A 27,097-nucleotide genomic window follows, 5' to 3' on the forward strand; every position below is an offset into this window, starting at 1 on the left:
TGTGACTCATCGAAGTTTATTATGGCAATTAATTACACAAACATACAGGCGATCCGTTGTCCAGCTCAGAAGCACTCAAACCAGTAGAGTCCATTAGTGATTTCTCTTTATAAATAACTTAGGAGAAGCAAGCACATTTGGTAAGGAACCGACAGCGCTGACGTAGCGTCACGCAGATGGCACGAGGCAGGCCGGGGAGGGGCAGGCACCAGAAGGTCAAGAGCCCTCCCTGGCCCCAGCAGCCCCAGGCCCACCAGATGCTGGGTTCTCAGGTAGTGGACATTTCAAGGCACATACAACTTCCTAAGCAATAGCAGCTCCAGGCTCTTCCCTGAGACCTGGTTTACCTCCGGAACAACCAAGTTAACACTCAGCACACCCCCCTCTGTCTACTGTCTTCAATCTTATCACTGAACCTGCCCCACAGGGCAGGGGGCTGTGTATTAAAGTCATAATCCCCGCCCTTTACATTCTGAAGACAAGGGAGGTACAAAGCAACTGCCTCTAATGTAGTGATGGTGTTTTTTAAAAGCACCTCTTGGGAAGTTAGGTTAGGGCCTCTTTTGATGTCTGTCTCAGGATGGACACTGGGGGTAGGAGGATTCCATCAAAGGAAGGAGGGGAGGGGAGGTGGAGGAAAGGGCTGCTTGTGAATGAGAATCAAGGCACTAAAGGAGCAGATGGATGGATGGATGCAAGTGTGGGCCTCGGGCAAAGTCACCCTCAAGTGGAGGCCCCAGAGGACAGAAGGGTGGCTGGGGAGGTGACCTGCCCTCCACTCCTAAACAAGCCCCAGTGTGACCACAATCTCCAGGCCTAGAGCTGCCCCCTTCCCTCCGGCCAGAGGGCCCAAGGCAGCGCCCTGGCTTCTCCAACCAGGGCAAGCCATGTCCGGGGGCAATCTTCACAACCCCCAGCCCTCATGCTGCCCTGGTGCTGCCCCCACTCAAACAGGACACAGGACAAGCTTGTCTGACATCAGCTACTAGAGTTAAATTATGGCTTTATAGGACTCAAACCTGTTTTTCCCAGCTCTGTTTTCTCCCTCCAATCCAACCCCTGCCGCACTGCATGGGAAGGCCAGCCTTCAATGGACTGGACAGACGCCAACAGCTGTACCCCTCAGCATGAGGCTCCACGTCCAATATGCCAAACCCCAGGGGAGATGGAGGGGACTGGAGACCCAGGGTCTCTTCCTCGAGATACCTCGGCACTGGGTTCAGATGGCCCTGAGTGCAGCCACAAGCAGATGCTCATACTTGCGGGCACGCACTCACTCACACAGACACCTTGAGAGGTGCTGGACTCCCACCTGGCTAGCACCCGCAGCCAGGCACTGAAAGGAGGGGCTTCCAGGAGGACCTCCAGCCAAAAAGCCAGCAAGTGCTGTGACCAGTCACACAGCCCAGAGCCTGGTCCCTCCAAGGCCTCTGTGTACCGACACAAGTCCACAGGGAGCACCAACGCCACGTCCAGTGGACCCTCGAATCTCAGCGATGGCTGGGCCAGAGGTTGAGCGTGGGTGGGACTAGGGAGGGACCGAGGGCCAGGAGTGTGTCTAATACCCAGGCCAGGCAGGCCCCTGGGGCTGTGGAAACCCATAGGGAGGGGCAGGCCCGGGGGGATAAGGGGGCTGCGGGGGCATGGAGGGTTTGGGCTGGCCTGGGAAGCCAGGGAGCTGGGGCTGTATTGGGTAGGGAGGTTTTCCTCCTGCTTCGGGGTATAGGGACTGCTGAGGATAACCAGGACTGGGGAGCCTGCCTCCCGTCACAGGGTACCCTGGCCCAGAGGCACCAGTCGGGGTCCCAGGATAGCCCGGCCGGGGTGGCATGCTCCTCTGTGGGGACCAGGAGTAACCTGCAGCAGCCCTGGGTCCAGGCTGGGCTGCCGGGTAAGTGGGGCCCAGAGGCCCGCTGTAGAAGGAGGGCTGGGACACCACCGGGAAAGGGGCGGGTGGCAGGGCTCCATGGGCAGTGGGGCCCACAGGCAGGCTAGGGGACGGGCTGTAGGGCAGAGGGTAGGGAGGCATGGCCGATGACGGCGGCTGCGGCTGCTCTTCAACCACAGGGGGCGTTGCCTGGGGTACTGGGCGCGGCGGTGGTGGCGGCGGGCGGGGTGGAGGGGCATCGCCGGCCAGCTCCTGGGAAGCCCTGGGCTTCCTCACCACTTCCTGGAGCTTTTCCACGCGAACTCGGCGCAGGTGGGACAGCATCCTCATGGAGGAAAAATCCTCCAGGAACATTTCCAGGGGCACCTCGCCCTCCAGGAACTTCTCAGCCATGGCCTGGAAGACATAAAGTCCAGTGACAGCAGAGGCCAGCTGGGATCAAGGCCTCTTGCTTTTCCCCGGGGTCCAAGTTCGGCTGCAGCCCTCCCACCTTGTACCTCCTCAGATACCCACTACCCTTCACTGGCCATGTGCCCCTTCTCACAGCTGGCATATGGTACACACACTGTCTCCCTCACTAGAATATCACTCCCTTGAGGGCGAGAACGATCCCTGTCATGGCACCTCTGTCCTGGCACCCTGGCATCATGCCAGGCCCACAGAGGCCACTGCACTTATGTGCTGAACACTTGGATAAGCACTAGCCCAGGGGCTAGGAGGGCCTGGAAGCTTCTTCCTCCCAGACACGGAGGAGTAGGCAGCGCCAGCTGCCCACAGAGGCTGAAGAGGTGCCTGGAGGGGAGCAGGAAGCAGGGAGAATGGAGTGGGGGACTGGCCTCGGTCCCTGGGGAACCCCTGCTGTGCTGCTCTCCCATCCAGGGCTGCCAGCCGCCCTTATCCACTGTCACCCGTTTCTGCTTCAGCTGGTGGGACTGGGTTCCTGTTATTTGTATCCCCAAAGGCCTCCCCAGGACTAAAGCTGTCCTTCCCCTCTGCCATCTACGAAAGCTCCCTTGTCCCATGCTTTGCAGACAGACATCTGCTCCTCTTCCAAGGGCCCCTGCTGCAGGGACTGACGCCCTGTCCAGGGAAGAGGGGTGTCGCCTCGCCTCTCACCTCGGACTCTTCTTCAATCTTCATGCCTTCCACCTGCAGAAGGTCTAACAAGGTCCCTGGCTGCAGTGCTGAAGAAAATTTCTCTGGAAGGGAGGGCAGAATGGCTGACATTTGAAAAGTGCTTCCTAATTCAGTGTCAAAAGCATTCTGTGTCCATCCAGGCCCAGACACCACCCTGGGGTCCACCAAAGGGTCCTTTCAAGTGAGCCTGATGGGTGCTTTTGATCCAGTTCCTAAGACCACCTTCCTGAGCAGAGAAGGGCCCAACTGGACCCAGCCTGGACCTTGGCCAAGCAGCCTCCCCTACACCGTCCTGGGAAAAGAAAGGACTCGGGCTTCAGAGCCCAACTGACCCAGCTCTGCCTGCCAGCCAGCAGAGTTACCTAACCTGAGTGTCAAGCTCTCTCACCATCAAGACAAGGACCGCCCTCCCACCTTCACAGTGGGACACAGACACAGGTTCTGGGACACAGAGCCCAGAGCAGCTCAGCAAACCACAGAGGCTAAGCTGCCAGGGTAACAGCAGTGGCGAAGGAGGCAGACTGTCTGGATTCAAATCCCAACTCCACCTATTTCTAAGCCGGCTGACCACAGCCAAGTTCTTCAATCTCTGAGCCTCATTTCCCTTACCTATAAAATGGAGTAACAGTGCCCACCCTTCTAAGGCTGTTGTGAAAAAATGTACATAAAGCGCTTAGCACAGGGCTGGGAATGAAGTGGGCCTCGGTAGCTATGGGCCTTGCCCATCCCTGGGAGGGGACAGAGAATCCTTCATGCTGTTTTGGCTGCTCAGCCTCATCCAATCCTGAATGGGGACCCTGAGTTCACAGAGTGGCCACCCTACCCAACTTTGTCTTCTGCTCCTGGCACCGCTCCACGAGCTTCCGGAGCTCCTGGTATTTATCCGAGAGGTTTGAACGGCTGATCTCCAGGGGACCCTGGAACTCCAAGTTCCGTTCAGCCAGGCTCCGGTTGGTGGCCAGTGCCATCTCCCGTTCCAGCTGCAGGTCCTGGACCTAAAGGGCAGGACAGCAGACCGTAAGGAAAACGTCATCACCATCAACCTTCCCGCAGCCCAGGTCAGGGGCTTTAGGGGAACATGGCTAGCTCACCTTGGGGTCGAGAGGCTCATCTTGGGGCGATACTCAGCTCTCAAACAGTCAGACAAAGCCGAGTTCAAACCCTGAGCAAAGTGCTCTGTGCCTCGCTTAATCCTTAACCCACCACCCACGAGGTGGAGACGCATGAGAACCTGGCGCCGAGGGTGAAAAGGTGACATGACTGACACCCAAGATGGAGTGTGCAGAGCCCCAAGGAGGCGGGGACCAATTTACGTGAGAAAGTCAGAGGCTTTCTAGGAGGAAAGGAACAAAAAGTCCCAACTTCTTATCCCCAAGCTTCAGAGTCCAGAGACCTACCATGGTGGACTCCAGTGGCCCTGGCAAGATGCACAGGCAAGACAAGCAATGAGGCCCAAAATAAAGTTACTCTGAGGGGTGACAGCCCAGGCCCCAGACCAGACCAGACCATGCTGCCGACTCAGGAGGGACCTGAACCTGCCTCCTATGCGGCATATGTGTCCTGCAGAGAAGCTGCACAGATGAGCTAGATGGGTCACATTGGACATTCCCTGCTGAAGAAACTTCCCCAGGCCAAGCGGCACTTTTCCCCTCTGCCAGGCTCTTCGTCACTGCCAGCCAGTGAGGCAGAAGCCAAGGCACCCTTCCTAGCTGTCCGTGACCTCATGCCCCAGGCACCTGCCAAGGGGGAAGGCCAAGGAGTCAGACCCACACGCTGAGACAGCGGTGACAGTATACTGATAGCACCACAGGGCACCAGAAGAGAAGCCTCAACAGCCACCACAGGGTGCAGGGAACAGCTCAGCAAGACTGACTCTGGGTCAGGCCCTGCATGGTGCAGCTTCTCCGCCATGGTCAAATGTTACAGACCAAGCCAGACTGGCTCCTGCCGCATCAGACACAGGAAGCCTGTGGGCATTCTGGAAGAGGAGACTTCAGGGAAAGCCTGCCCCTCCTGCTGTCCCAGCTACAGGGGCCCGGGCCCTGCACTCTGGGGCAGGCCCACAGCCTCTTCTTTGTGCTCCAGATTGGAAAGAGGGCCGCCACAACTCCCTGCCCTCCCTGAGCCCTCCAGACGAGGCTGCCAGGGTTCAGGGATTGTAGGGCCCAGGGGTCTATCCAGCCTACAGCCCATGCAGCTGCCTTCTAGAGATGTGGTCTCAATTCTGTTGCCCAGTCTGGAGTGCAGTGGCACGATCATAGGTCACTGCAGCCTTGAACTCCTGAGCTCAAGCAATCTTCCTGCCTCAGCCTTTCCAGTAGCTGCGACTACAGGTACGCACTACCATGCCTGGCTACGTTTTTATTTTCTGTAGAGATGAGGTTTCCCTATGTTGCCCAGGCTGGCCTCAAGCAGTCCTCCCATCTCATTCTCCCAATAGCTGGGATTACAGGCACAAACCACCATACGTGACTCTCAATCTAACTTTTATTAGTCATGGAGACTTTACTTACACGGCTTTACTTACACCCAGAGTGAAAGGCCTGCGGCCCTCCTGCTCACCCATCCCCTGCAGGGCCTTTCTATCCATCCACGGCCTTTCCCTGCGTCTAAACCAACACATCTATGCTGCATCATTTTCCCCTAAATCTTGCCCTACTCTTCTCTGCTCCCTGTTCCCACAGCCTTCCAAATCTTTCTCCGTGAAGTGGGTCAATGAGTAGAAACATACAGTTAGATAAAAGAAATAAATTCTAATGTTCAACAGCAGAGTGGCGTGACTATGGCCGGCAATAATGGATTGCGTATTTCAAAGTAGCAAGAAGCATGAAACGTTCCCAACACACGGAAATGATAAATACTCAGGTGATGGAGACCCTAAATGCCCTGACCTTATAATTACATATTCTTTTTTTTTTTTGAGACGGAATTTTGCTGTTGCGCAGGCTGGAGTGCAATGGCATGATCTTGGCTCACTGCAACCACCACCTCCTGGATTCAAGTGATTCTCCTGCCTCAGCCTCCCTTGTAGCTGGGACTACAGGCACATGCCACTACACCCAACTAATTTGTATATTTTTAGTAGAGACGGGTTTCACCATGTTGGCCAGGCTGCTCCCAAACTCCTGACCGCAGGTGATCCTCCCACCTTGGCCTCTCAAAGTGCTGGGATTACAGGCGTGAGCCACCACACCCAGCCTGATCATTACACATTCTATGCATTGCAACAAAGACTCACATCTACCTCATAAATATGCAAAATATGCGTCAATTTAAAAAATTGCATATTGATGCATATTAGGGGTTCAGTGTGAAGTCCTCCCCGTCACTGAAAAGAGGTAAGACTGAAAATAGGTAAATAAAAGCTGTTTCCACGTTTTGCTTTGGTATATTACTTTGGTGGAAATAAGCAGAGAGAATCTATACTCATACAGATATTTATGGGGTAGATGTGAGTCTTCGTCGCATGCATAGAATGTGCAGTGATCAGGCCGGGTGAGGTGGCTCAGGCCTGTAATCCCAGCACTTTGGGAGGCTGCGGTGGGCAGATCACCCTTGGTCAGGCGTTTGATAGCTGGAAAGGAAGGAGTTGCTACTAACCTTTACATACAATTATCAATTTTCTCTGAATCTACAGCAAAACTCAGCAAGAATTATCTAATAGTTCTTAAAAGTTACAGTGTGAAATTTTAAAATTAGCCAGGGGTGGTGGTGTGCACCTGTAGTCCCAGCTACTCAGGAGGTTGAAACGGAAGGACTGTCTGAGATCAGGCCGTCGAGGCTGCGGTGAGCCATGATGGCACCACTGCACTCCAGCCTGGCAACAAAGTAAGACCCGCCTAAAAAAATAAAACTTTTAAAAAGTTGCAATGTGGGAGATAAAACCATTCTAACTTTCCTTACTAAATTGCAATGTTGTTTTTCTCTGTCTGGCCCCCAACCCAAAGCAGCTCCCCGCTCACCCCACTCCAGGCACAGCCTTCTGCATGGACAGCCTCTGCCAACTCTCTTCTCTCCAAGCCGTGTCCATGTCCCAGACTAAGAGAGAGCTCCTGTCTCCTCACAATCCCACAGTGACTCGGTTACTGTCTTAGAATGCACAACAGGAAAGCCCCAAGTGGCCTGTCCTGCTTCATTTCCACCCAATCCACTGGTGTTTTGTCCGTCAGAGTTCAGATGAACGGGACAGGTGTGACTACACAGCACAAAATTCAAGTGCCTTCTACCCAAGAGGTCGCCACTGCTCACATTCTCCATGATTCTCCGCTTTGCCGCAATTCTGTCAGCCTGCTCAGCCCTGCACACTCTAGCAGCAGACCTTGGACTTCCCATGGCACCATGCTCTTAGTGCTTAATATGTGACAGAAGACAGCAGGCAGAGCCGCTCTGTGTGCAGCACCAGGCCAGCCAGGAGCCACGCCCTGCCAGAGCTCACAGCCTTCCTGACCATGTGAGTCGGCCCCGAGGCTTAGACAAGCAGGCTCTGCTCCACATGTGCTGGGGACTGAAAAAGCCTTAGGATGGGAGGACGTGCCCACGGTGTCCACCTCTCCTCATGCTCTGCCCACCAGGAAGTCTTTTCAACCCCACGTTCAGTCACCGACATGGGCAGTAGGGCAGGCTGTGGGCGGCAAGAGCGCACGCCGAACAGGAGCAGGGGACTCACGCCTGGCACCCCTACGGCATGGGAGCACGCAGACACTGGATGGGGGAGCGTCAGTATTTTTTTCAAAATACTGCAAGTTCACAGAAGAGACGTACCATACCTGCTCATCCAAGCAAGCAAAAGTATACTCCAAATGCAAATCAAAGGGGCTGGCATTACTTGCGTTTGTGTCTCTCCCTCACGTTAGAGACAGGAAGCAGGAACTTCCAGAATAGCAGATGAGTTGCAGACACTCAAGGGGTGACCGTGAGTATTTCTGGCTGAGTGGCCTGACCTCTCCCATCTCACAGAGGACATCCCAGGGTCACAGGAGATGCTAGGGGCAGGGAACGTCCTTTAATCAGTGCAAATCTCTGCACAGGCAGAAAGGTTCGGCTTGCTTCCAGAAGGGCTCTGTGATGAAGAGCGAGAGGAGGAGGGGCCGGCCATGAGGAAAAGCAGGATCAAATGGGAGACGAGCTACATCTCAGCCCAAGCGCGGCTCCCAGAAGTCTTAGAGTCACCTGGAGAGACGGCATCACACAGGGCTCTTAGGGAAAAGTAGGTCTAAAACCATACCAGTGCTTTGAGGAGCGGCCTCCAGATCTGGGCTGGAACGACAGTGTGGGGACTCCTGGGGTATCTGGGTCCCTGGAAGGCCCCAGGAGGCCCTGCCCTCCCCAGCACTGCCAAGAACTCCCAGGAACTGGTCTGAGGCTTTAGGGATTCCTCCGAGTCCAAAGCAGGATGAAGTTCACAGAAAAGGGAGGTGAATTTGGCTAAAACTCCCAAGAAGCTGGCACCCTTAAAAAGTGCCTCTTAACAAGCCTCATCTGCTGGCCTCTGTCGGGCCCCATCCCAGCCTCCCTCTACCTCAGGGGACTCCAGGGCCAGCCGGTCAATCGCCTCCGAGTCATTCTGCAACTCCTCCAGCTCCTGCAGAGTCTTGTCCTTCAGTGTCTCCATCCTCGCCTGCGAACAGAGTGACACTAAAGTGAGGAACGGGCAGCCCAAGAGGAAGGGAGCCCCGAGCCTGCACATGTTATTTGTCAAAAACAAACTGGAGTTTTCCTGCGATAACACCACTCCCCGGGAAGGCTCGCGGAGGGACAGAGAACCCTGAGAGCAGACTCCTGCAGCTCCCCGGCCCCACCTTCCCTAGGGGACCAAGGAGCCGTTCCTTCCTCCCTGTCATGAACAATAGGGTAAGTGAAACTACTCACAGCCAGAAGCAAAACTAAAATCCCTCGGGTGCTAGATGGAGCTCCCAATGGGGCAGAGGAAAAGGCAGGAGGAGAGGGCCAGGCAGCAGGGACGGAGACTAAGTTTGGCCCAAGGCTGCCCGCAAGCACTGATGCCATCCTGGCCTCTGGCAGGTGTCTATTTCTGTCGGAACCAGGAATACGCCAAGCTCCACACAGGGGGGCTTTGCTGGCTTCGACATCGCCGGTTCAACTATGTCACCGCTGGTTATATTTAGTGTTCCAGACACCTCAGGTTTCCCTCAAGAATTCCCCACAACTGTGGTCCTCTCCATGTGTCACCAAAATGAATTGTCGTATGTGTATCCTCGTAGGAGCAGGGGAAAAAAAATCACCCAGTTGGCCTCATAGGCAATCAGGAGGAAAAGAAACTGACCGACCCAAAGAGGACATCTGCTTTGACGGAGAGCTGGTGTCAGCGGCCCTCTTCCTGTCACTCTGCCCAGAGGGCCATCGATTGTCTGTGTGGTGGATGGGTCACAGCCAGGCCCAGGGGGAAGCCCAGGGACTGAAGGGAGGAGGCACAAACACCCCGGCACCTGCCTCCCTTCTGCTGACAGGGTCCTCCATTTTCATCTGGCTTGTATCTTTTCCAGAGGTGAATTCCATCGCTTTTTTTTTTTTTTTTTTTTTTTTGAGACACAGACTCATGCTGTTGCCCAGACTGGACAGCAATGGCGCAAACAGAGCTCACTGCAGCCTTGATCTCCTGGGCTCAAATGGTCCTCCCACCTCAGCCTCCCGAGTAGCTGGCACTAGAGGTACACATCACCACCTCCAGCTAATTTTTTAATTTTTTTTAGAGACAGGGTCTCACTATTTTGCCCAGGCTGGTCTCAAACTCCTGGGCTCAAGCGATTCTCCCACCTTGGCCTCCCAAAGTGGTGGGATTACAAGTATGCACCATGGTGTCCGGCCCCAAAGCTTTAATGTTGGTTTTTCTCATTACAAAGGTTTAGTTTTCAAAAGATTCCAACATCACAGCAATCTAGGGTCCTTTACAGCACACCTGCACCAGAACTCAGCTAGAGTGAGCCAAGGCTGATGACCCAGCTGAGAAGGCATTCTAGAATCAAGAACCAAGGTTACAGCTGTGTGGTCCGATGCACCCTTCTCCAGGTCTCAGTTTCCCCCTTTGCAGGAGGAAGGAAACAGCATCTCCTAGGGCCATCAGAAAGACAAAAGGAGAACTGAGAAACAATGAGCACATGTTCCCAGGTGCCCCGAAGTCCCAGTGCACGCCTCAGGGGAACCCCCAAGGCTCAAGCGTGCCCTAGTTTAAACAATAAATCATATGGCCACTGATAAGGAGCTATGCATATAGGGGCGTGACTAGTATTTATCTCCTGAGGGTTAAAAGTGGCCCCCAACCTCTAAGCAGGGATTGCCAAACTTCAGTGCGTGCCTGAATTCCAGGAACACTCACTGATGACACAGGTGGCCAGCCCCTCCCACACATCTCTGCATCAGTAGGTCAGGGCAAGACCGAGAAATCTGGAATCCCTCCTGGAGAGACTGACACAGGTGGCCCAGGGCCAGCTGCATCACAGTGGAGACCCCTAGTTTCTGAGCATGTCCGGCATCAGTTTTCCCCAGGCTGTCTCCTCTAACAAGGAGAGGTGGCAGCAACCACGTCCTATGCAGACAGGGCATCTGAGCGGTAGGAGTCACAGCCAGCAAATGGCAGGGCCAAAATTCAAACCTCCATTCTGTCCACACCTCACCTTACTGCTCCAAAAACCCTTGGTCTAAAGCCCGAGAGCCAGGTTAGACACACTGGCTCACACCTGTAATCCCAACACTTTGGGAGACCAAGGTAGAGGGCTCATTTGTGGCCAGGAGTTCAAGACCAGCCTAGGTAATATAGCATCCGATTGTAAAAATTGTAAAATAAAATAAGAGAAATAAGAAAAGCTGGGACAGGCACGATGGCTCATGCTTGTAATCCCAGCACTTTGGGAGGCCGAGACAGGCAGATCACATGAGGTCAGGAGTTCAAGACCAGCCTGGCCAACATGGTGAAACCCCATCTCTACTAAAAAAAATTAGCCAGGCGTGGTGGCACACACCTATAATCCCAGCTACTCAGGAGGCTGAAGCACCAGAATCACTTGAACCTGGGAGGCAGAGGTTACAGTGGGCAGAGATCATGTCACTCCACTCCAGCCTGGGCATCTGAGCGAGACTCCGTCTCAAAAAAAAAGAAGAAAAGAAAAGAAGTAAAAGCTGGAGCAGGGGAAGAGTAGCCTGCAGACGGCTGGGCTGGAGCAGGACTCTGGGAGGAACCCTGCCAACATACCCCAAATCCAAACCCCAAAGAGCTGGCCACAGCAGGAGCAACACTGTGAAGATGCCAAAACACGTCAGGGGCCCAGGCTTCAGCCAGCCAGACACAGTTCGAGTCCAGGCCCTGCCGCAGGCACAGGCGGAACCTCCCTGAGCCTTGAGCTCTTCACCTGGAAAATGAGTCTCACACCAGTACCTCCCTCACAGGGTGGGTGCAAGGTTCAATGGGATGGCACTGGCAAGGTGCTGGCTCGATGCCAACAGATTCCAGTACCACAGCAATGACTTCTCATGAACGCCCCAGCATGACCCAGCTGAGAACTCACCCAGCCACAGCAGCTGTACCCAGGCTGGCTCCACCTAAGGGGACACCCGCCACAGAGCACCTGCTCGCTCCTGCAGTGAGGGCTGGGCGCCGCAGATGCACCTGGCTGGAGGACGAGCTCCGTCTCAGGCAACTGGCCGACCACACAGAAGCAGCACAGTCAGCACTGCCATCTGCGAAAGCACCCAGCAGGTTCAGGACTCAGTCTCCCACATGGAGGTCTCCACGCGTGGGGAAGCCCCGAGAAGAGATGAGATTCCCTGGGACAGGCACCAGCTCCCCCGCCAGCTGTTTATCTTAAGAATGTCACCAGATGTTCCACGAATAACACATTCGAGGCACCACAGCCTCGAACAACACATCACACACTTCTCGGTCTCGGGACCTCTGTTCATTCACAATGTTTCTGAGGACTCCAAAGAGTTTTGTTTCTGTGGATTACAGCTATCAGTATTTACCATGTTAGAAATTGAAAGTGGAAGACAATTTTTTTGAAATAGGGTCTCACTCTATCGCTCAGGCTAGAGTGTAATGGCACGAGCTCAGCTCGTTCCAGCCTCAACCTCACAGACTCAAGCAATCCTCCCACCTCAGCCTCCTGAGTAACCGGGACTACAGGCATGTGTCATCATACCCAGCTAATTCTTTTAAAATTTTTTGTAGAGATGGGGTCTCACTATTTGATCCAGGCTGGTCTCAAACTCCTGTACTCAAGTAATCCTCCCGCCTCGGCCTCCCAAAGTGCTGGGATAACAGGTGTGAGCCACCACACCGAGCCGAGAAATTTTTAAAATACAAGAACGCGCAAGCAACACCTTCCACTGGCCACCAGAATGATGACGTGATCACAGGTCATACAGCCTCTGAAAACTGCCCTGTATACTCATGCAAGAAAAGAGAGTGAAAAAGAAAATGTCGTCTCAGGATTATTATGAAAACCACTCTAACCTCATGGACGGCCTGAAAGGGTCTTTGAAAACCTCCAGGGATCCCCCTGAAACATACTTTGAGAGCCACTGGTCTAGAGGTTAAGAGGTGAGACTCTGGAGCTGGACTACCTCAATATGACCCCAGCTCTGCCACTTACTAGCTGTGTCATCTAACCTCTTTGTGCCTCAGTTTCTCCATCTGTAAAACAGAGCAGCATGTGGAACACAGTAAGCACCACTAAGCATTTGCTGCTATGAGGACCCTGGCAACCATCTTACACAGCGGGCATCAATATCGCCCCAACCTCACAGGGGCGGCCGAGAGAGTGATGCTACTTTAGAACGGCAATGCCTTAACTGGTCCTGGGATTCTCAACATGTCCCTCAGAGTCACCTTGAGTCCTTGTTTAAAGCCAGAGTCCTAAGTCCTCCTCCAGACCTAGAACTGTAGAATCTCCAGGATTCCTAATTTTTCTTTTTTAAGACAGAGTCTTGCTCTGTTGCCCAGGCTGGAGTGCAGTGGCGCAATCTTGGCTCACTGCAACCTCTACCTCCCACGTTAAAGCAATTGTCTTGTCTCAGCCTCCCTAATAGCTGGGATTACAGGTGCCTGCCACCAAGCTAGCTAATTTTTGTGTTTTTAATAGATATGGAGTTTTACCATGTAATCCAGGCTGGTCTCGAACTCCTGACCTCAAGTGACCCACCTGCCCCAGCCTCCCAAAGTGCTGGGATTACAGGCGTGAGTCACTGTGCCTAACCAATTCTTCATTTTTAATGATGTTTTCATTTTAACTAGGCTACCTGGATCTGACTAGTTTGGTATCTATTACCTTATTTTTCCTTTCCCCAGCACTCTGAGGGGACTCAGGTGGACACAGCCCCAACTGACAGAGAAAAAGCAAAGACCCCAGGGAAGAATGGGCTCTGTCACCCAGTCATGCATGGCAGAGGCACAAGAGAACACAGGCAACGCTGTTTCTACAGAGTGAGTCCCCACCCAGGACTCCAAGGGCACTTCTTAAGGCTTGGCTCTGTGTGGGCATGGAGGGACAGGTGACACCCTGTCCCAGCACAAGACAAACAGGACAGGTGACACCCAGGTGCATAAGACAGGGGGCTTTCATGCTGGGATTTAGGTTCCAGATTTGCAGTCATGTGACAATGCACATCGCAGAGGGAGGCAGCATCACACACTGTCAAGACCAACGGGCAGAATGTCGTGGCCACAGCTCATGAAAAAGAGAGCCCAAGCTCCAGTCAGCTCCGCAGGGGAGAGTCACATGAACATGGTGCTGCCACAATGTCAGGCTTCTAACGGGCCAGGAGTCCCCCCTACATGGAGGCTGAGTCTGGGAAGCTACTGCCTCCTCTGCTCATGGGGCTCCCGTTTCAGAAGGCACTGCTGGAATGTAGCAGACAAACATGTCCTGAATAAGGAGTGCTCAGAGCCCTACTCCCAACTTTGCCAAATGGCTGGAGGCCAGATGTTCTCTTTTTTGGGACTCAATTTTCCTTATCTGCAAAATGGGCAACCAAACCCTTACGTGGCTCTTTTCTCTGAAATCAAAGCCCTTTGAACTATTACATCGGTCTTTAATTGAAAAAATAAACAAAGACATCAAAGCCCTCTGGAAATGCTCCCATTAATTTACATAACCTCTCTAGTATGTAAAGCCAGCATGAGCTTAAGTGCCTCCTATTTGAGAGAGAAAATGAATCCCAGAAGGAAGCAGGCATTGCCCCGCTATGCGCTATGTGGGTGTTTTCATTTCTCCAATATCTTTGCCCCACCTGCTGGGCCCATCAGAGGACTTTGATGAGGATAAGGTGTTTAGCCACTATGCCTGAGATCCAGAGATGAGGAGCCCATGCAAGCACACCGATTATCCCGTCCCTCCCTGTCCCTGCCTCCGGGTTGGGGAGACCCACCTCACCCTCCTCACACAGCATCTGAGGCTGGGCAGACAAGTGCCACCTTGTGGGGTTTACCACAGCATCACCCACCCCTGGAAACTACGGGTACCTTCCTCTGACCAGTCCCACAGCCAACACCTGCTCCTCAGAGCCACCAGCGAGGCTGGAAGCAGCAAGCACTTCCCTGGGTCCCTAATATGGAGAAGGAGGGAGAACGGGAAAGTCTTTTGCCCACAGCCCACACAGCTGCCCACTAAGAAGATGCCCCTGAAACCTGGCCATCCACTGCTGGTGGTGTCTGACTCCATCACCCAACACAAGGGACAAGTCCAAAGTGACACTTCTCGGAGTGGCCCCGGCCACCACAGATGTTCCAAAGTAGAGAACTGGTGGGTTCCTGAGACGTCCTTCAGGGACCCAGAGTCCATGCACTTTTGCTTCTAGAGGGTGTGACGAGTCCAACTACCTTGGCCCCTCAGTACCAGGGCCCTGGCTGAACACACAGGAGCTTTGCCGTAAGAACCGAGGAAGCAGCATTTCTGGGTGCAGCCGAACCAGCCACCTGGCACCTGCTGCTTTGATCTCTGGTCTCAACTTCTTTCCGTTACTTTATATTTTGACTAAATCGATCCTAAAGGTCTTGAGCACAGGGTACATGATCTGGTAAAAGATAGCACAGGGCCAGTGGATTTACGCCAAAGACAGTGCCATGTGCCCAGTAGGGGAGGCCACAGAAGTTCCTGGCAGGTGGGGTGGAAGGAGAACTCTGGGGAGGGTTCAAACTTGGGGCAGCCTTCCAGATCTATTCTTATCAGGGGAAAAAAAGGCCACGCACTGATGGTTTTCCTCAACGAGCTAATCGGCTCAAAAACAAATCGTTTCCACTGATCAGAGATCCTTTACAAGGATAACCTTCAAAAAAACCGTAAAGCTGGACTGCAAAATGCAGCATTTTCTAGACAGTGAGATCAGAGTGTGGCATGCCAGTCCCAGAGACAATCTGCATGCCCCTTACCCCTGGCCTCTATCTAAGTGGCTGCCAACTCTTCCCCCAAACTCTGTGTCTGCACAGAATTCTGTCCTGTGCACACATGGGATTTGAAAACAGACGCCTTGAGGTTGTGCCTTGGTGCCACAACTCTAACTGCGTGACCTGCATCAAGTCCTTTCACTCTGGTTTCCTTAATGGGGGACCATGATGATCATCCCACCTCAGAGGCTGCTGTGTGGCTCAGCTAAGCGAACAGCCCAAAAGAGCTTTGCAAATTCCTAGCACTGAACAAGTATAAATTATTCCACCGCATGGGGTCACTCCCGACAACCCTGCGGTGCGATCTGCCAAGTGAAATGGCTGTTGAGATCCGGCAGGTGGGTTCCAGCCTCCACCACTCTCCTCGCCTTACCACACAACACTTACTTGCCAGCGACCTCAAGCCCGAAATCCCTTGGTTTCTTACCCAGTTCCCACACCCGCTTATGGTATCAGAAGCAGCTGTTGCCAGGGCAACCTGCAAAGTCCAACCTGCACCCGTTAAAAAGGAACTGGCCCCATCTCACCCCGTATGTCAGAAACACCTGCTGCTGCCTTAGAAACCTTCCTAGTCACGCTGCTTAATGAGGAAATGTTTGTGAACCTGATCCACTTTTCTTTTCCCGGAATGATTCCAGCTGTGCATCCAAGTATCAAGCTGTTTTGTTTCCCAACTTCCCACCGGAAGTTAAAAAAAAAAAAAAAATCCTCAAGTCCTTCTCACCTGACCCAAAGCAGCACTGAGCTGACCTTCCCTACAACTGGAAAAGTTAACAGTGTAAAGCATGAGGAGGGAGGCGTTTTTAGGTTTTTTTTTTTTTTTTGAAATGGGGTCTTGCTCTTTCGCCCAGGCTGCAGTATAGTGGCGAGATCTCGGCTCACAGCAACCTCCACCTACCAGGTTCAAGCGATTCTCCTGCCTCAGCCTCCCAAGTAGCTGGGACTACAGGCACATGCCACCACGCCCGGCTAATTTTCTTTTTGTATTTTTTAGTAGAAACGGGGTTTCACTGTGTTAGCCAGGATGGTCTCAATCTCCTGACCTCGTGATCCGCCCGCCTCAGCCTCCCAAAGTGCTGGGATTACAGGTGTGAGCCACCGTGCCCGGCCTTTTTTGCGTTTTTAGTTTTCTTTTTTTTTTTAAGAGACGAAGGTCTCACCCTGTCACTCTGTGGCCCAGGCTGGAGTGCAGGGCGCAACAATAGCTCACCTCACAGCCTCAATTCTTGGACTCCAGCAATCCACCTCAGCCTCCCAAACAGCGGGGAGTCCAGGCCTGTGCCACGCCCCCAGCTGGTTTTCATTCTTTCTAAGGAATTGCTGGGGTTGGAGCTGGGTTGGGGTTGGAGATTCCTCCCATCCACCAGGGATAAATAGTTAAGAGGACGTGAAGGAGCTTTGGAGGCAAAAACTCCTAGATTTGAATCCCATCTTGACCCTTCACTAGCTATGTAACCTCGGGCAAATCAGCCTTTCTCTTTTGTTTCTCATGTGTAAAATGGGGCCAATACTCCCAACATCACGAGGTTGTAAGGATTAAATGAGAATGAAACAAGACCACCAGGCAGCAGGCCCGGCCCTTGGCAGGCACCAGGCAGTCTTAATTCCCACACCGTCATGACTTACTGTTAGGAAATCCTGCCTGTCAACTGTGCCAGACACCCAGCTAGGTCTGGACCCAGAGGACTCTGAAAGAGCCGATCTCAGAGGGAAGCAAAGGGTGTGGCTTTCTGAAACAAGCTCCAAACCAATCTAGACAAGGGTCAAACAGAAGCGTATGTGCGGGGAACGTTCAATCTCTCATGACAAGGAAATCGCTTTATGAAGGAAACTGTCATCTTTACGTAAGTATTTACATAACAACTGAATGCTCCTCCATCCACTGAAAAACTCCATCTGACCCCTCTTTGCCCAGAGGCAGGGCCCTCAAGTGAGAAGACTCAAGAAGAATGAGCCCATCACTGTGCCAAAGAGTGGGAGGCACCAGAGTGGCAGACTTCAGGAAATTAAGCCGCCCCACTGGCTGGGAGGTTCTATCAGCACAGGGCAGGCTGCAGAGACCAGCACTCATAGGCCGCTGGCTTGGCCTTGCTGACCCGCCCATCCCCTAAAGAACCTCCTCCCAAACCTGCTGGATCTCCACGCACACCTACATTCCAGCACTCCTCCATCGCCACTCCTCTCACTCTTCAAACTTTTTTCTCCCCCAACTAGGCTTTCTCCCAGTCTCCGTTTCTATCAGTGACCTCGGCTCCTGGCCCTGACTTCCAGGTCTCCAGGTCAGCTCAGATATGTGGATCCCCCAATCCCTGATGTCCAATCACCAAGTTTTAGCTAGTCAGTGTTCCCAAGGCTCTTACACGTACTCATCCCTGTCCCGTGCAGGCTGCAAACTGGTCTTCCCACCTGCAGGGTCTCTCTCTCACATCCCACCAGGGTCCCTGGATGAACGTGTCCTATCACACTGCTTCCCTGAGGCTGGCCGTACTGCCCCGCTCCTTCCCTCATCTCCCAGCTGTCAATGGGTGGCAGGAGGCGGGGGTGGGTAGACTAGCTAGTCTAGACAGGACGCCTCCCTCCTCTGACCATTTGCCCTGTTTAGCCTAATCCTGTCACTTTCAACCTTTTTCAAAGGAGAAGAGTTTTTTTTCTTTTTTTCCAAACAGAACATTTAATCCAAGCCCCACTTCAGAGAATACTTCACAGTGCACATGCTATGGGCAAAGGGGTCAGGGAGAGCCCTGTTCTCACAGCTCAGTTTCCCCCTTGACCTAGAGTTGGCCCCTAAGACCACTGCCCTAACCCCTTACCTCTGCTGCTTCCAACCCTCACCGGCCCCTGCCCTGTCCCCTCCTCCACTCCCTTTCAGCTGTGATGTCTCGCCAGCAGCGCAGGGCAGGGGGTCATCAAACCAGGCCTTACCGTGTCCTGCCCAGTTGCCCTGCAGAGCCTCATTGTCCGATCAGTTTCAGGAACCTTGACAGGCCCTGCGTCTAAGGTTTAGAGACTGCTCACAGTCCAGAGGCTGTCCCGGGCATTCTATGAGCAGCAACTCAGGTAATCCTCACTGCACCTGTGTTGCTGTCCATCCTCGGCCTTTCCTCATTTTTTTTTTTTTTTTTGAGACGGAGTCTCGCTCTGTCTCCAGGCTGGAGTGCAGTGGTGCAATCTCAGCTCATGGCAAATTCCGCCTCCCAGGTTCAAGTGATTCTCCTGCCTCAGCCTCCTGAGTAGCTGGACTACAGGTACATATCACCACGTCAGCTAATTTTTTGTATTTTTAATAGAGATGGGGTTTCACCATGTCAGCCAGGATGGTCTCAATCTCCTGGTCACCTCAGCCTCCCCGAGTGCTGGGATTACAGGTGAGAGGCACTGCGCCCGGCCTTTCCTCATTTTAAAGAGGAGAAACTAAACTTCTGTGCCTGCCACAGTCTCACAGGGAGGAATTGCAGAGTCTGAACTGCAATGGAGGCCGCACAGCTTCACGGGCCCCGCGCTTGCCAGACTGCCTCAATCAAGTCCACATCCACCAAACACCAGGCCTGGCTCCGGGGAATAACTTAATAAATGGTGGTTAGCAGGGACATCTTCAACTAGACCCCTCAAGAGTAGGACCTGTTATATTTTGGTCAGAACCCAGCATAATGCTGTCCTAACAAATACTAGAGTGGTAACTACTCTCCTTCACCAGCCCTCAGACTAAAGGCCAAACAGGGGTACAGGCCCAGGAGCCCCGGCGGCACAGGAGCAGTGCCTCTTTTGAACCTCAGCTCTGCAGGGGAGACCCAGGGATTAAAGGCTCTGAATCTGTAAGGCAAGCAGCCTACGCTATCACTTACTGGCTGGGGAGAGCCTGGGTGGGTAATTTAAAATCTCCGTGCCTCAGTGTCTTCTATAAGATGCAGCTTTTGGCCAGGTGCAGTGGCTCACGCCTGTAATCCCAGCACTATAGGAGGCCAAAGCAGGCAGATCACAAGGTCAAGAGATAGAGACCATCCTGGCCAACATGGTGAAACCCCATCTCTACTAAAAATACAAAAATCAGCTGAGCGTGGTGGCGCATGCCTGTAGTCCCAGCTACTTGGGAGGCTGAGGCAGGAGACTGCTTGGACCTGAGAGGCAGAGGTTGCAGTGAGTCGAGATCCTGCCACTGCACTCCAGCCTGGAGACAGAGCAAGACTCCAACTCAAAAAAAAGAAAAAAAGATGGAGCTTTTCTAAGGACGGACTGAGTTTCATACCTAGAAAGTCTAAAGCCTGGCTCTCAGGCAGGGGATCAATAAACTGTCGTGATTCCTATCACCACGGCGCAGCGCAGACACTCAGCCCATTCTTACCTCTGCAACTCTGCACTTCCTGTGTGGACTCTGAGGACACAGAATTTAAGATTCCTCCAGAGATGGCATCAGTCAACACAGAAACATAACTCCAATGGCTGAATCAACAATCTGTAATCAGATCAACAGCATTCAGCGTCAATCAAAACGATGGCTAAGAAGCAGATGATTTAGTAAGTGGCTGGTTTCTGAAACTCCCTGACAGTCAAGCCCAGCCATCTGGCAAGGCCTCTTCCTTCTTTGGCCCATGACTCACTTGAAAAGAAAAACATACTGACTTCACGCCAACTTCCACTTGTATCTCCTTTGTCCCTACTGTTGAGATGACTCGGAAAGGATTTCAGTCTGCAGCTGTCCCTCCCCCCCCAGCCTACTTCTAATCTGCACAGAGCAAGCTGAGCAATCAGATCCACCTGTCCCTTAAGAAGGGATCAAGAGGAAGGTCAAGGCAAAGACACACTCAAGACAAACATCCAGGAGCGTGCGCCGATCACACAAGCTGTGTCTGTCCAAAGCCCGAGATGATGAGACCGCGGTTCTCACCGAGGTTTGACCGTCCCAGGCTGATACAAGGTGAGGCAGCTACAGCCCCTACTCCTGTCAGTGACAAGCCTGACCCAGAACTTCCGGGTCCAGAGGAATCATAAAGAGAAACCAAGCCAGGCCCTCCTAAAATCTGTTCTTGACTCAGGCAGGAATCCACAAAGGCCGTTATCAAAGGGTGGCAATGCCGGATCCATGACCACACTGAGCTCTGGACTCACTTTCAGCCTTGCACAGAATGTCTGCCCTGAGCCAGCCCAGCCCTCTCCAGCCCTCTCTTCTGCACACCCCAGTAACCTCGAGAGAGCAGTCAGAGCTCCCACGGCCCTCCCATGGCTCCCCAGCACTTCAGTATTATGTTCAAAGCCCCAGGCTCCTTGGCCTGGTATACAATGCCCTGTATCAGCTGACCCCGAGCCTCTATTTCTCCACAGGTAGCTCACTCCACCCCAACTTTCTGTTCTACCTACCGGTCCCAGAACAAAAACCACACTTCCAGTCACTTAACATATGTTGAACTCTAAAGATCAATAGGACAGGGACCCTGGCCTATTAGGAGCGCACAGCACAGGCCGCCCTGCCTTTGCTCCTACACTCCACTCTGCCTGGAATACTCTTTCCTACACTTCCCCATCTATAAAAGGCCTGCTCCATCCCTCAAAAGTCAGCAACTCTCTAAGGCTTTCCTTGCTCCTTCCTCCCAGAGTTCATCCTGCCTTCCATGGTACCCTGTACACCGCACACAGCATTTTATTTAGGAAGCACGTGTTTCTCCAGCAAGAGTGTGAGCTCCCCAAGAGCTCAGCTGGGGTGTTTGTTTCTGCATCCCAGCGCCGAGGTCAACACTGGCCACATACGAGGTGATACGGTGTGACTCTGCGTCCTCGCCGGAATCTCATCTTGAATTGTAATCCCTGTAATCCCCATAAGTGAAGGGAGGGACCTAGTGCGAAGTGACTGGAACACAGGGGCGGCTTCCCCCATGCTGTTCTTGTGATAGTGAATGAGGTCTTATGAGATACGTGGTTTTATAAGCGTTTGACAGTTTCTCCTACAGACGCTCTCTCACCTGCCGCCATGTAAGATGTGCCCACTTCACCTTCCATGACTGTAACTTTCCTGAAGCCTCCCAAGCGTGTGGAAGTGCGAGTCAATTAAACCTCTTTCCTTTATTAGTTACCCAGTCTTGGGCAGTTCTTTTCATTATAGCAGTACGAAAAAACAGACTAACACCCCAGGTATCCAAGGAATGCTGACTGGACGGGGACTTCTGCTTTTGGCTAACGTGGAGGAAGAGGCACCAGATTCACTCTCCTCCCTCAGAAAAACTAAAAAGCCAGACAAAGCCAAACAAAACACACACAACGATAGTTCGTCAACACTGGACATCAGACAGCAGAGAATAATGATCCCTGACAGCGAGTGCTACAGTCGCTCCAAGTGACTCCTAGAGGGACTCCGGGCCCAACGCACAGGGAGTGGAGAAGAGGAATTCAAACTCCAAGGAGGCCGGCGTAGCCAGAGTTCACAGAGTAGAGTACCAGAGAGAATGGGGCCTCACAGAGAACCCCAGAAACCTGCAGAGGGTCCCCCACCAGTTCTCAGCTAGTACTGATCTGTACAGTCCAAGGCAACAATCCTCAGACATCAACAGTGGAAAAACCTCATCATTCACAGGACATCGGTAAAGTACTAAGGACAATATTGCCTCCATAGTAAGGAAAAATCAGGCCTGGGCCTAAGGCTGTTCTGATCCCAACTAACAAGCCTTTAAAGACTCAAACGAGTGCGAGGGCTCAGGCCTGTAATCCCAGCACTTTGGGAGGCCAAGGCAGGTGGATCACCTGAGGGCAGGAGTTTGAGACCAGCCTGGCCAACATGGTAAAACCCTGTCTCTACCAAAAATACAAAAAAAAAAAAATTAGCTGGGTGTAAAACGCTGTCTCTACCAAAAATACAAAAAAAAAAAAAATTAGCTGGGTGTGGTGGCGGGCGCCTGGTTTTTTTCTTTTGTTTATCCGTTCACCTGTCAATGGACACTTCCGTGGCTCCCAACTTTTTGCCTATTGTAAATATCGCTGCTACAAACACGGATATGCACATACTTGTTCAAGTGTCTGCTTTCACTTCTTTTGGTATATATACAAGGTGGAACTGCTAGATGATACAGCAATTCTATGTTTAATTTTTTGAGGAATTGCCATACAACTTTCCACTGGCTACACCATTTTACATTCCCACCAAAAAAGCACAAGGGTTTCAATTTCTCTACATCCTTGTCAACACTTATTATTGACTGTTTTTTTTTAAGTAGCCATTCTAATGGGTGAGGTGGTAGCTCCTTGGGGTATTGATTTGCATTCCATAATGACTAGTGATGTTGAGAATCTTTTTTTTTTTTTTTTTAATTGAGACAGAGTTTCGCTCTTGTTACCCAGGCTGGAGTGCAGTGTCGCAATCTCAGCTCACCGCAACCTCCGCCTCCTGGGTTCAGGCAATTTTGCCTCAGCCTCCTGAGTAGCTGGGATTACAGGCGCGCACCACCATGCCCTGCTAATTTTTTTTATTTTTAGTAGAGACGGGGTTTCACCATGTTGACCAGGATGGTCTCAATCTCTTGACCTCTTGATCCACCCACCTCGGCCTCCGAAAGTGCTGGGATTACAGGCGTGAGCCACCGCGCCCGGCGAGAATCTCTTCATGTGCTTATTGGCCATTTGTATATCTTCTTTGAAGAAGTATCTATTCAAGCCCTTCACTCATTTTTGAATCGGGTCGGTTTTTGTTGTTGAGTAGTAGAAGTTCTTTGCATATTCTGGAAATCAATTCTTAACACAAAATTTTTAAAGCTGGATTAGCTATACTAATATCAGACAAAGCAGACTTCAGAGCAAAGAATATTTCCAGGGGCTAAAAGGGTCATTTCATGATAAATGACATAGTTTGGATATCTGACCCCTCCAAATCTGTTAAAATGTGATTCCCAGTGTTGGAGGTGGGGCCTAGTGAGACATGTTTAGGTCACGGGACAGATCCCGCATGGGTGGCTTGGTGCCCTCCCTGCAGTAGTGAGTTCTTGCTCACTTAGTTCACATGAGAAGACGGTTGCTTAAAAGAGCCCGGCATCTCTCTGGCTCCCCTCTGGCTGTGCGACACACCTGTTCCCCTTTCACCTTCTGCTATGAGTAAAAGCTTCCCAAGTCCTCACCAGAAGCAGATGCTGGTGCTATGCTTCTTGTACAGCCTACAGAACTGTGAGCCAAATGAATCTCTTTTCTTTATAAATTATCCAGCTTCAGGTATTCCTTTAGAGTAATGCAGAACAGCCTAATACAATACAACAGAGAAGATCAATTCATACGGGGAAATATAATACTCATAAAGGTGTATGCAGTTAACAACAGAGCTTCAAAACCTGGGAAACACAAACTGATAAAACCACAAGGGGAAATGGACAAATCCACAATTATAATCAGAAGTGTCAATGTCCCTCTCTCATTAACTGAAAGAACAGAACGCCGAAAATCAGTACGAACACACAAGACGAACAACATCGCAAACCAACCTGCCTGAATTGAAAGTTACTCAACACTTGACTCAACAATAGCAGAATACACAACCTTCTCAAGCGCTCACAGAACATTTACCAAGACAGACCATATCCTGGGCCATAAAAAAAGCCTCGGCAAATTTAATAGAAAGGTGTGTTCTCTAAAGAAAAGTAGAAATCAGTGTTTTTTCAAAAGAACACTTTACCTCTGTGACTAGTTTTAGTCATGCTTGAGGTGGGACCAGATAAATCAGTAGTGGGACTAAAAATACTTACAGATCTTCAAAGCTAGGCTCACCTGCCTGAGCTATCTGTTTGTAGTTCACTGGGAAGACTCTCTCCCCTCTCCAGCCCCAGCTAAATCAAGACAAATCTGTTTGATATTTGCTTAGTCTTTCACATAAACAAGCAAATGAAGACAAAGAGGTGAGATATGAATTGGAAGGAGCACCTACTAAGCAAACATGCTTTAAAGCTGGCAAAACCTCAGGCAGGGCTGCCATTAGACACCTCTCTGTCATTCGGTAAGCACCTGGGAACAGACCAAAACCTTGTGGAAACACCACATCCTTCAAAGAAACTTCTAACAGAATTTCCACACAACAGAGATCCAACTGGATTAAAACAGCGAAATCCATTAAATCAGGTCTTCAGTGACCTGATTTTGTCAGCCTGGAAAACCCCTATTATTACTGGTCAACAGTGTCCAGAAATGATTCATATGGCTAGTTAACACAATGGCCTTTTAAGGGCAAATTAACAAACTTCAAAGCAATAAACAAAAAGAAAACAAGAATCCTCAGGAATAATCTCACATCTAAGCGACCAGCGGCCCAGTAAATCTACTAAGTTCTTAAAGGCGGTGCTTCCCAAACTCACCTTACAGTAAGAATCACCCAGTGCATTTGTTAAAAATAGATTTCTGGGCCCTCCTCCAGATAACAGCACAAGAATCTCCAGAGGTGGAGCTCTGTATTTTTAACAAGCATCAGAAATGATTCTTAAGGTCCAGTACCTTAGGGAAACTAAAGGGTTGAGAAGCAGTATCACAGATTAAAAGCACATTAGCCTCGGAATGAAACTGATGGGTTAGAAATCCCTTGTCCCGGACACTGTGGCTCATGCCTGTAATCCTAGCACTTTGAAAGGCCGAGGTGGGTGGATTACCTGAAGTCAGGAGTTTGAGACCAGTCTGGCCAACATGGTGAAAACCTGTCTCTACTAAAAAATACAAAAATTAGCCAGGCGTGGTGGTGGGTGCCTATAATCCCAGCCACTTGGGAGGCTGAGGCAGGAGAATCACTTGATCCCGGGGTGGGATCAGAGGTTGCAGTGAGCTGAGATCACACCACTTCACTCCAGCTTGCGAAAAAGAGTGAAACACCGTCTCAGAAAATAAATAAATAAACCATCTTGGCCTCTTACTGGCTGTGTGACGCTAGCCAGGTTATCTAACATCTCTGCAACTCACTTCATCCATAAAATGTAATCACCACCTATTTGGACATGTTCACTGAATACCGTACGTTCAGAAACCCCCAGAACAGTGCCCAACAAATGGAAGCCAAGCAAGAAATCAAAGCTATTAAAAAAAAAAAAAGAAAAAAAATCACAGCTATTGCCACCTGCAAAACAGTGGCCAGAAACTGCCCAGAAAGTCTACAATGAAAATCATCTACTTAATGGAAATACAAAGGCACAGAACCAAATTTCCAAGATAATCTAGGAAAAAGGCTTTTCTGGGCACTATGACCTCAAAGAACAAAGACTCACTTCAGCGTCTAGTATTTTCACTTCAACAGTCCCCAATCCCCCCTGGAACTACAGAGTTCAGGTCTCTGCAGGGTTGCAGCTTTGGACAACAAAGTAAAAGTCTTTCTTTCTCCAGTTCCTCGGGCACCACCACCTCCAGCTCTAACGCCAAGAGTCACAGAACTGAGAGTCGAGTGGCAGCATCTTGGTGCATGAGTAGGAAATGGGACTCCTGGAGCCAATAAAGGGGGCGGAAAAGGCCTTAGGCAGCAACAGGGAAACTGAGGTACTGCTGGAGCGAAGAGAAATTAGTCTGGAAAGTTTCTGGAGCTGAAGGCTGGCATTCCCAGGGTAAGTGAGCCCAGACAAGGTGTAGCTGAGAAAGCATTGCCTCAGCTCAGGGGCTAGGCTAAAATCCCAAGTTGCATAGTCAACTCTGCCAGTAACGCACAAAACAGCCCCAGGTGACTCCTTCTCCCGTCGGTAAAGTGGGAAATCACCTCACTGGCTGAGGAAATCGAGAGGAAACAGGGACAGAATGGGTATGTATACACCCGCTACCCTTTGCACCCAGACGGTCCCGGGGTAAGAACTGGTCAAAGATGCTGGGAGGTCCAAGTCTGAGAACTGAACACAGCCAAAGCTGAAAGTCCCATCTCTCAATGCCCTGGGGAAAGGGCACAAGCCAGGAAGTCAGAGACCAAAGTCCCTCCAACCTCCACTCTGCCACTCGTCTCCCGCATGCCCTCTAGCGAGTGAGATCCTACTCTTAGACCTCAGTTTCCCCATCTATACAATGGGCTAACTGGCTGTAATGTCATCAGAATTGTGACCGCAGATGCTCACTTATGGGGCGAAGGGCTACGGAGGTGGAAAAAGAAAGGTGGCGGTGAGGGGTGGGGCGGGGCTGGAGGTGCGACCTGCAGGGGAGCCGGGGCGGCGCCTCGCGCTCTCCCTCCCTCCAACCGCTAGAGACAGGGGCGCCGGCCCCCGGCGCGAGTCACGCGCCCCTCGTGCCCAATCACCGGCCTCTGCCAGGATGAGGCGGGCAGGCAGGGGCGCCCCGGGAGCCACCGCCGGCGCCGCCCCCCACCGTCGCCCTCTGCCCCGCCTGCCTGCGGCAGAGCCGGGACCCTCCCCAGTCTCCGCTCACCTGCCAGGGCCGCCGCCGCCGCCGCCGCCACTGCGGGTTAAACCGCAGCCGCGCCCACACTTCCGGGGTCCGCCAGGCCCGCCCCCCACCGGATGTGACACCCCCTGCAACGTCCGGCGCCGCAGCGCCGCGCGTGCTCGCCCCGCGACCCCGTTGGGCGCCCCGCTTGGCGCGCCTCTGAGTTACCACGACATCGTGCCACACACACACTCGCGGCCGCCCGGGCCACACCCGTGGGAGCGCCCAGGAGACCCCTCGCGCGCGCGCGCCGCACGCCCCGGCCCCCGCCCCGGCCCCCGCCCCGGCCCCGGGAAGAGACCCCGCCCACTGGGCGGAGACCA

At 52.2% G+C, this 27,097-nt stretch overlaps 1 protein-coding gene across 20 annotated transcripts; it reads right to left on the reverse strand.

The window, feature by feature from the left end:
• On the reverse strand, positions 1-27,054 carry VPS37C (VPS37C subunit of ESCRT-I). Of its 20 annotated transcripts, none has more exons than XM_078341141.1 (7): positions 26,757-27,054; positions 19,759-19,869; positions 8,544-8,642; positions 7,966-8,007; positions 3,849-4,020; positions 3,005-3,087; positions 1-2,284 (listed from the first exon to the last, which is right to left on the reverse strand). In XM_078341141.1, exons 4-7 carry the CDS (start codon positions 7,972-7,974, stop codon positions 1,559-1,561), a joined length of 990 nt encoding a protein of 329 aa, XP_078197267.1. In that variant the 5' UTR covers positions 7,975-8,007; positions 8,544-8,642; positions 19,759-19,869; positions 26,757-27,054; the 3' UTR covers positions 1-1,558. The 20 variants fall into 20 exon arrangements, with proteins under 20 accessions (XP_078197267.1, XP_078197272.1, XP_035118746.2 ...); XM_078341146.1 differs by having other exon boundaries at positions 7,851-8,007; XM_035262855.3 differs by having other exon boundaries at positions 7,966-8,084.
• Positions 27,055-27,097: the final 43 nt, after the last annotated feature.

This window comes from Callithrix jacchus, chromosome 10 (assembly GCF_049354715.1).
Source record: "Callithrix jacchus isolate 240 chromosome 10, calJac240_pri, whole genome shotgun sequence".
Taxonomy (NCBI): domain Eukaryota; kingdom Metazoa; phylum Chordata; class Mammalia; order Primates; family Cebidae; genus Callithrix; species Callithrix jacchus.

Coding starts and splice junctions, on each gene's coding strand:
- VPS37C (XM_035262849.3), bottom strand. CDS start 8,636: ATGGAGACACTGAAGGACAAGACTCTGCAGGAGCTGGAGGAGTTGCAG. Junction 4,021..8,543: donor TGGCCCTGGAGTCCCCTGAG/GTAGAGGGAGGC, acceptor CCTGCCCTTTAG/GTCCAGGACCTGCAGCTGGA. Junction 3,088..3,848: donor GGAGCAGAAGACAAAGTTGG/GTAGGGTGGCCA, acceptor CCTCCCTTCCAG/AGAAATTTTCTTCAGCACTG.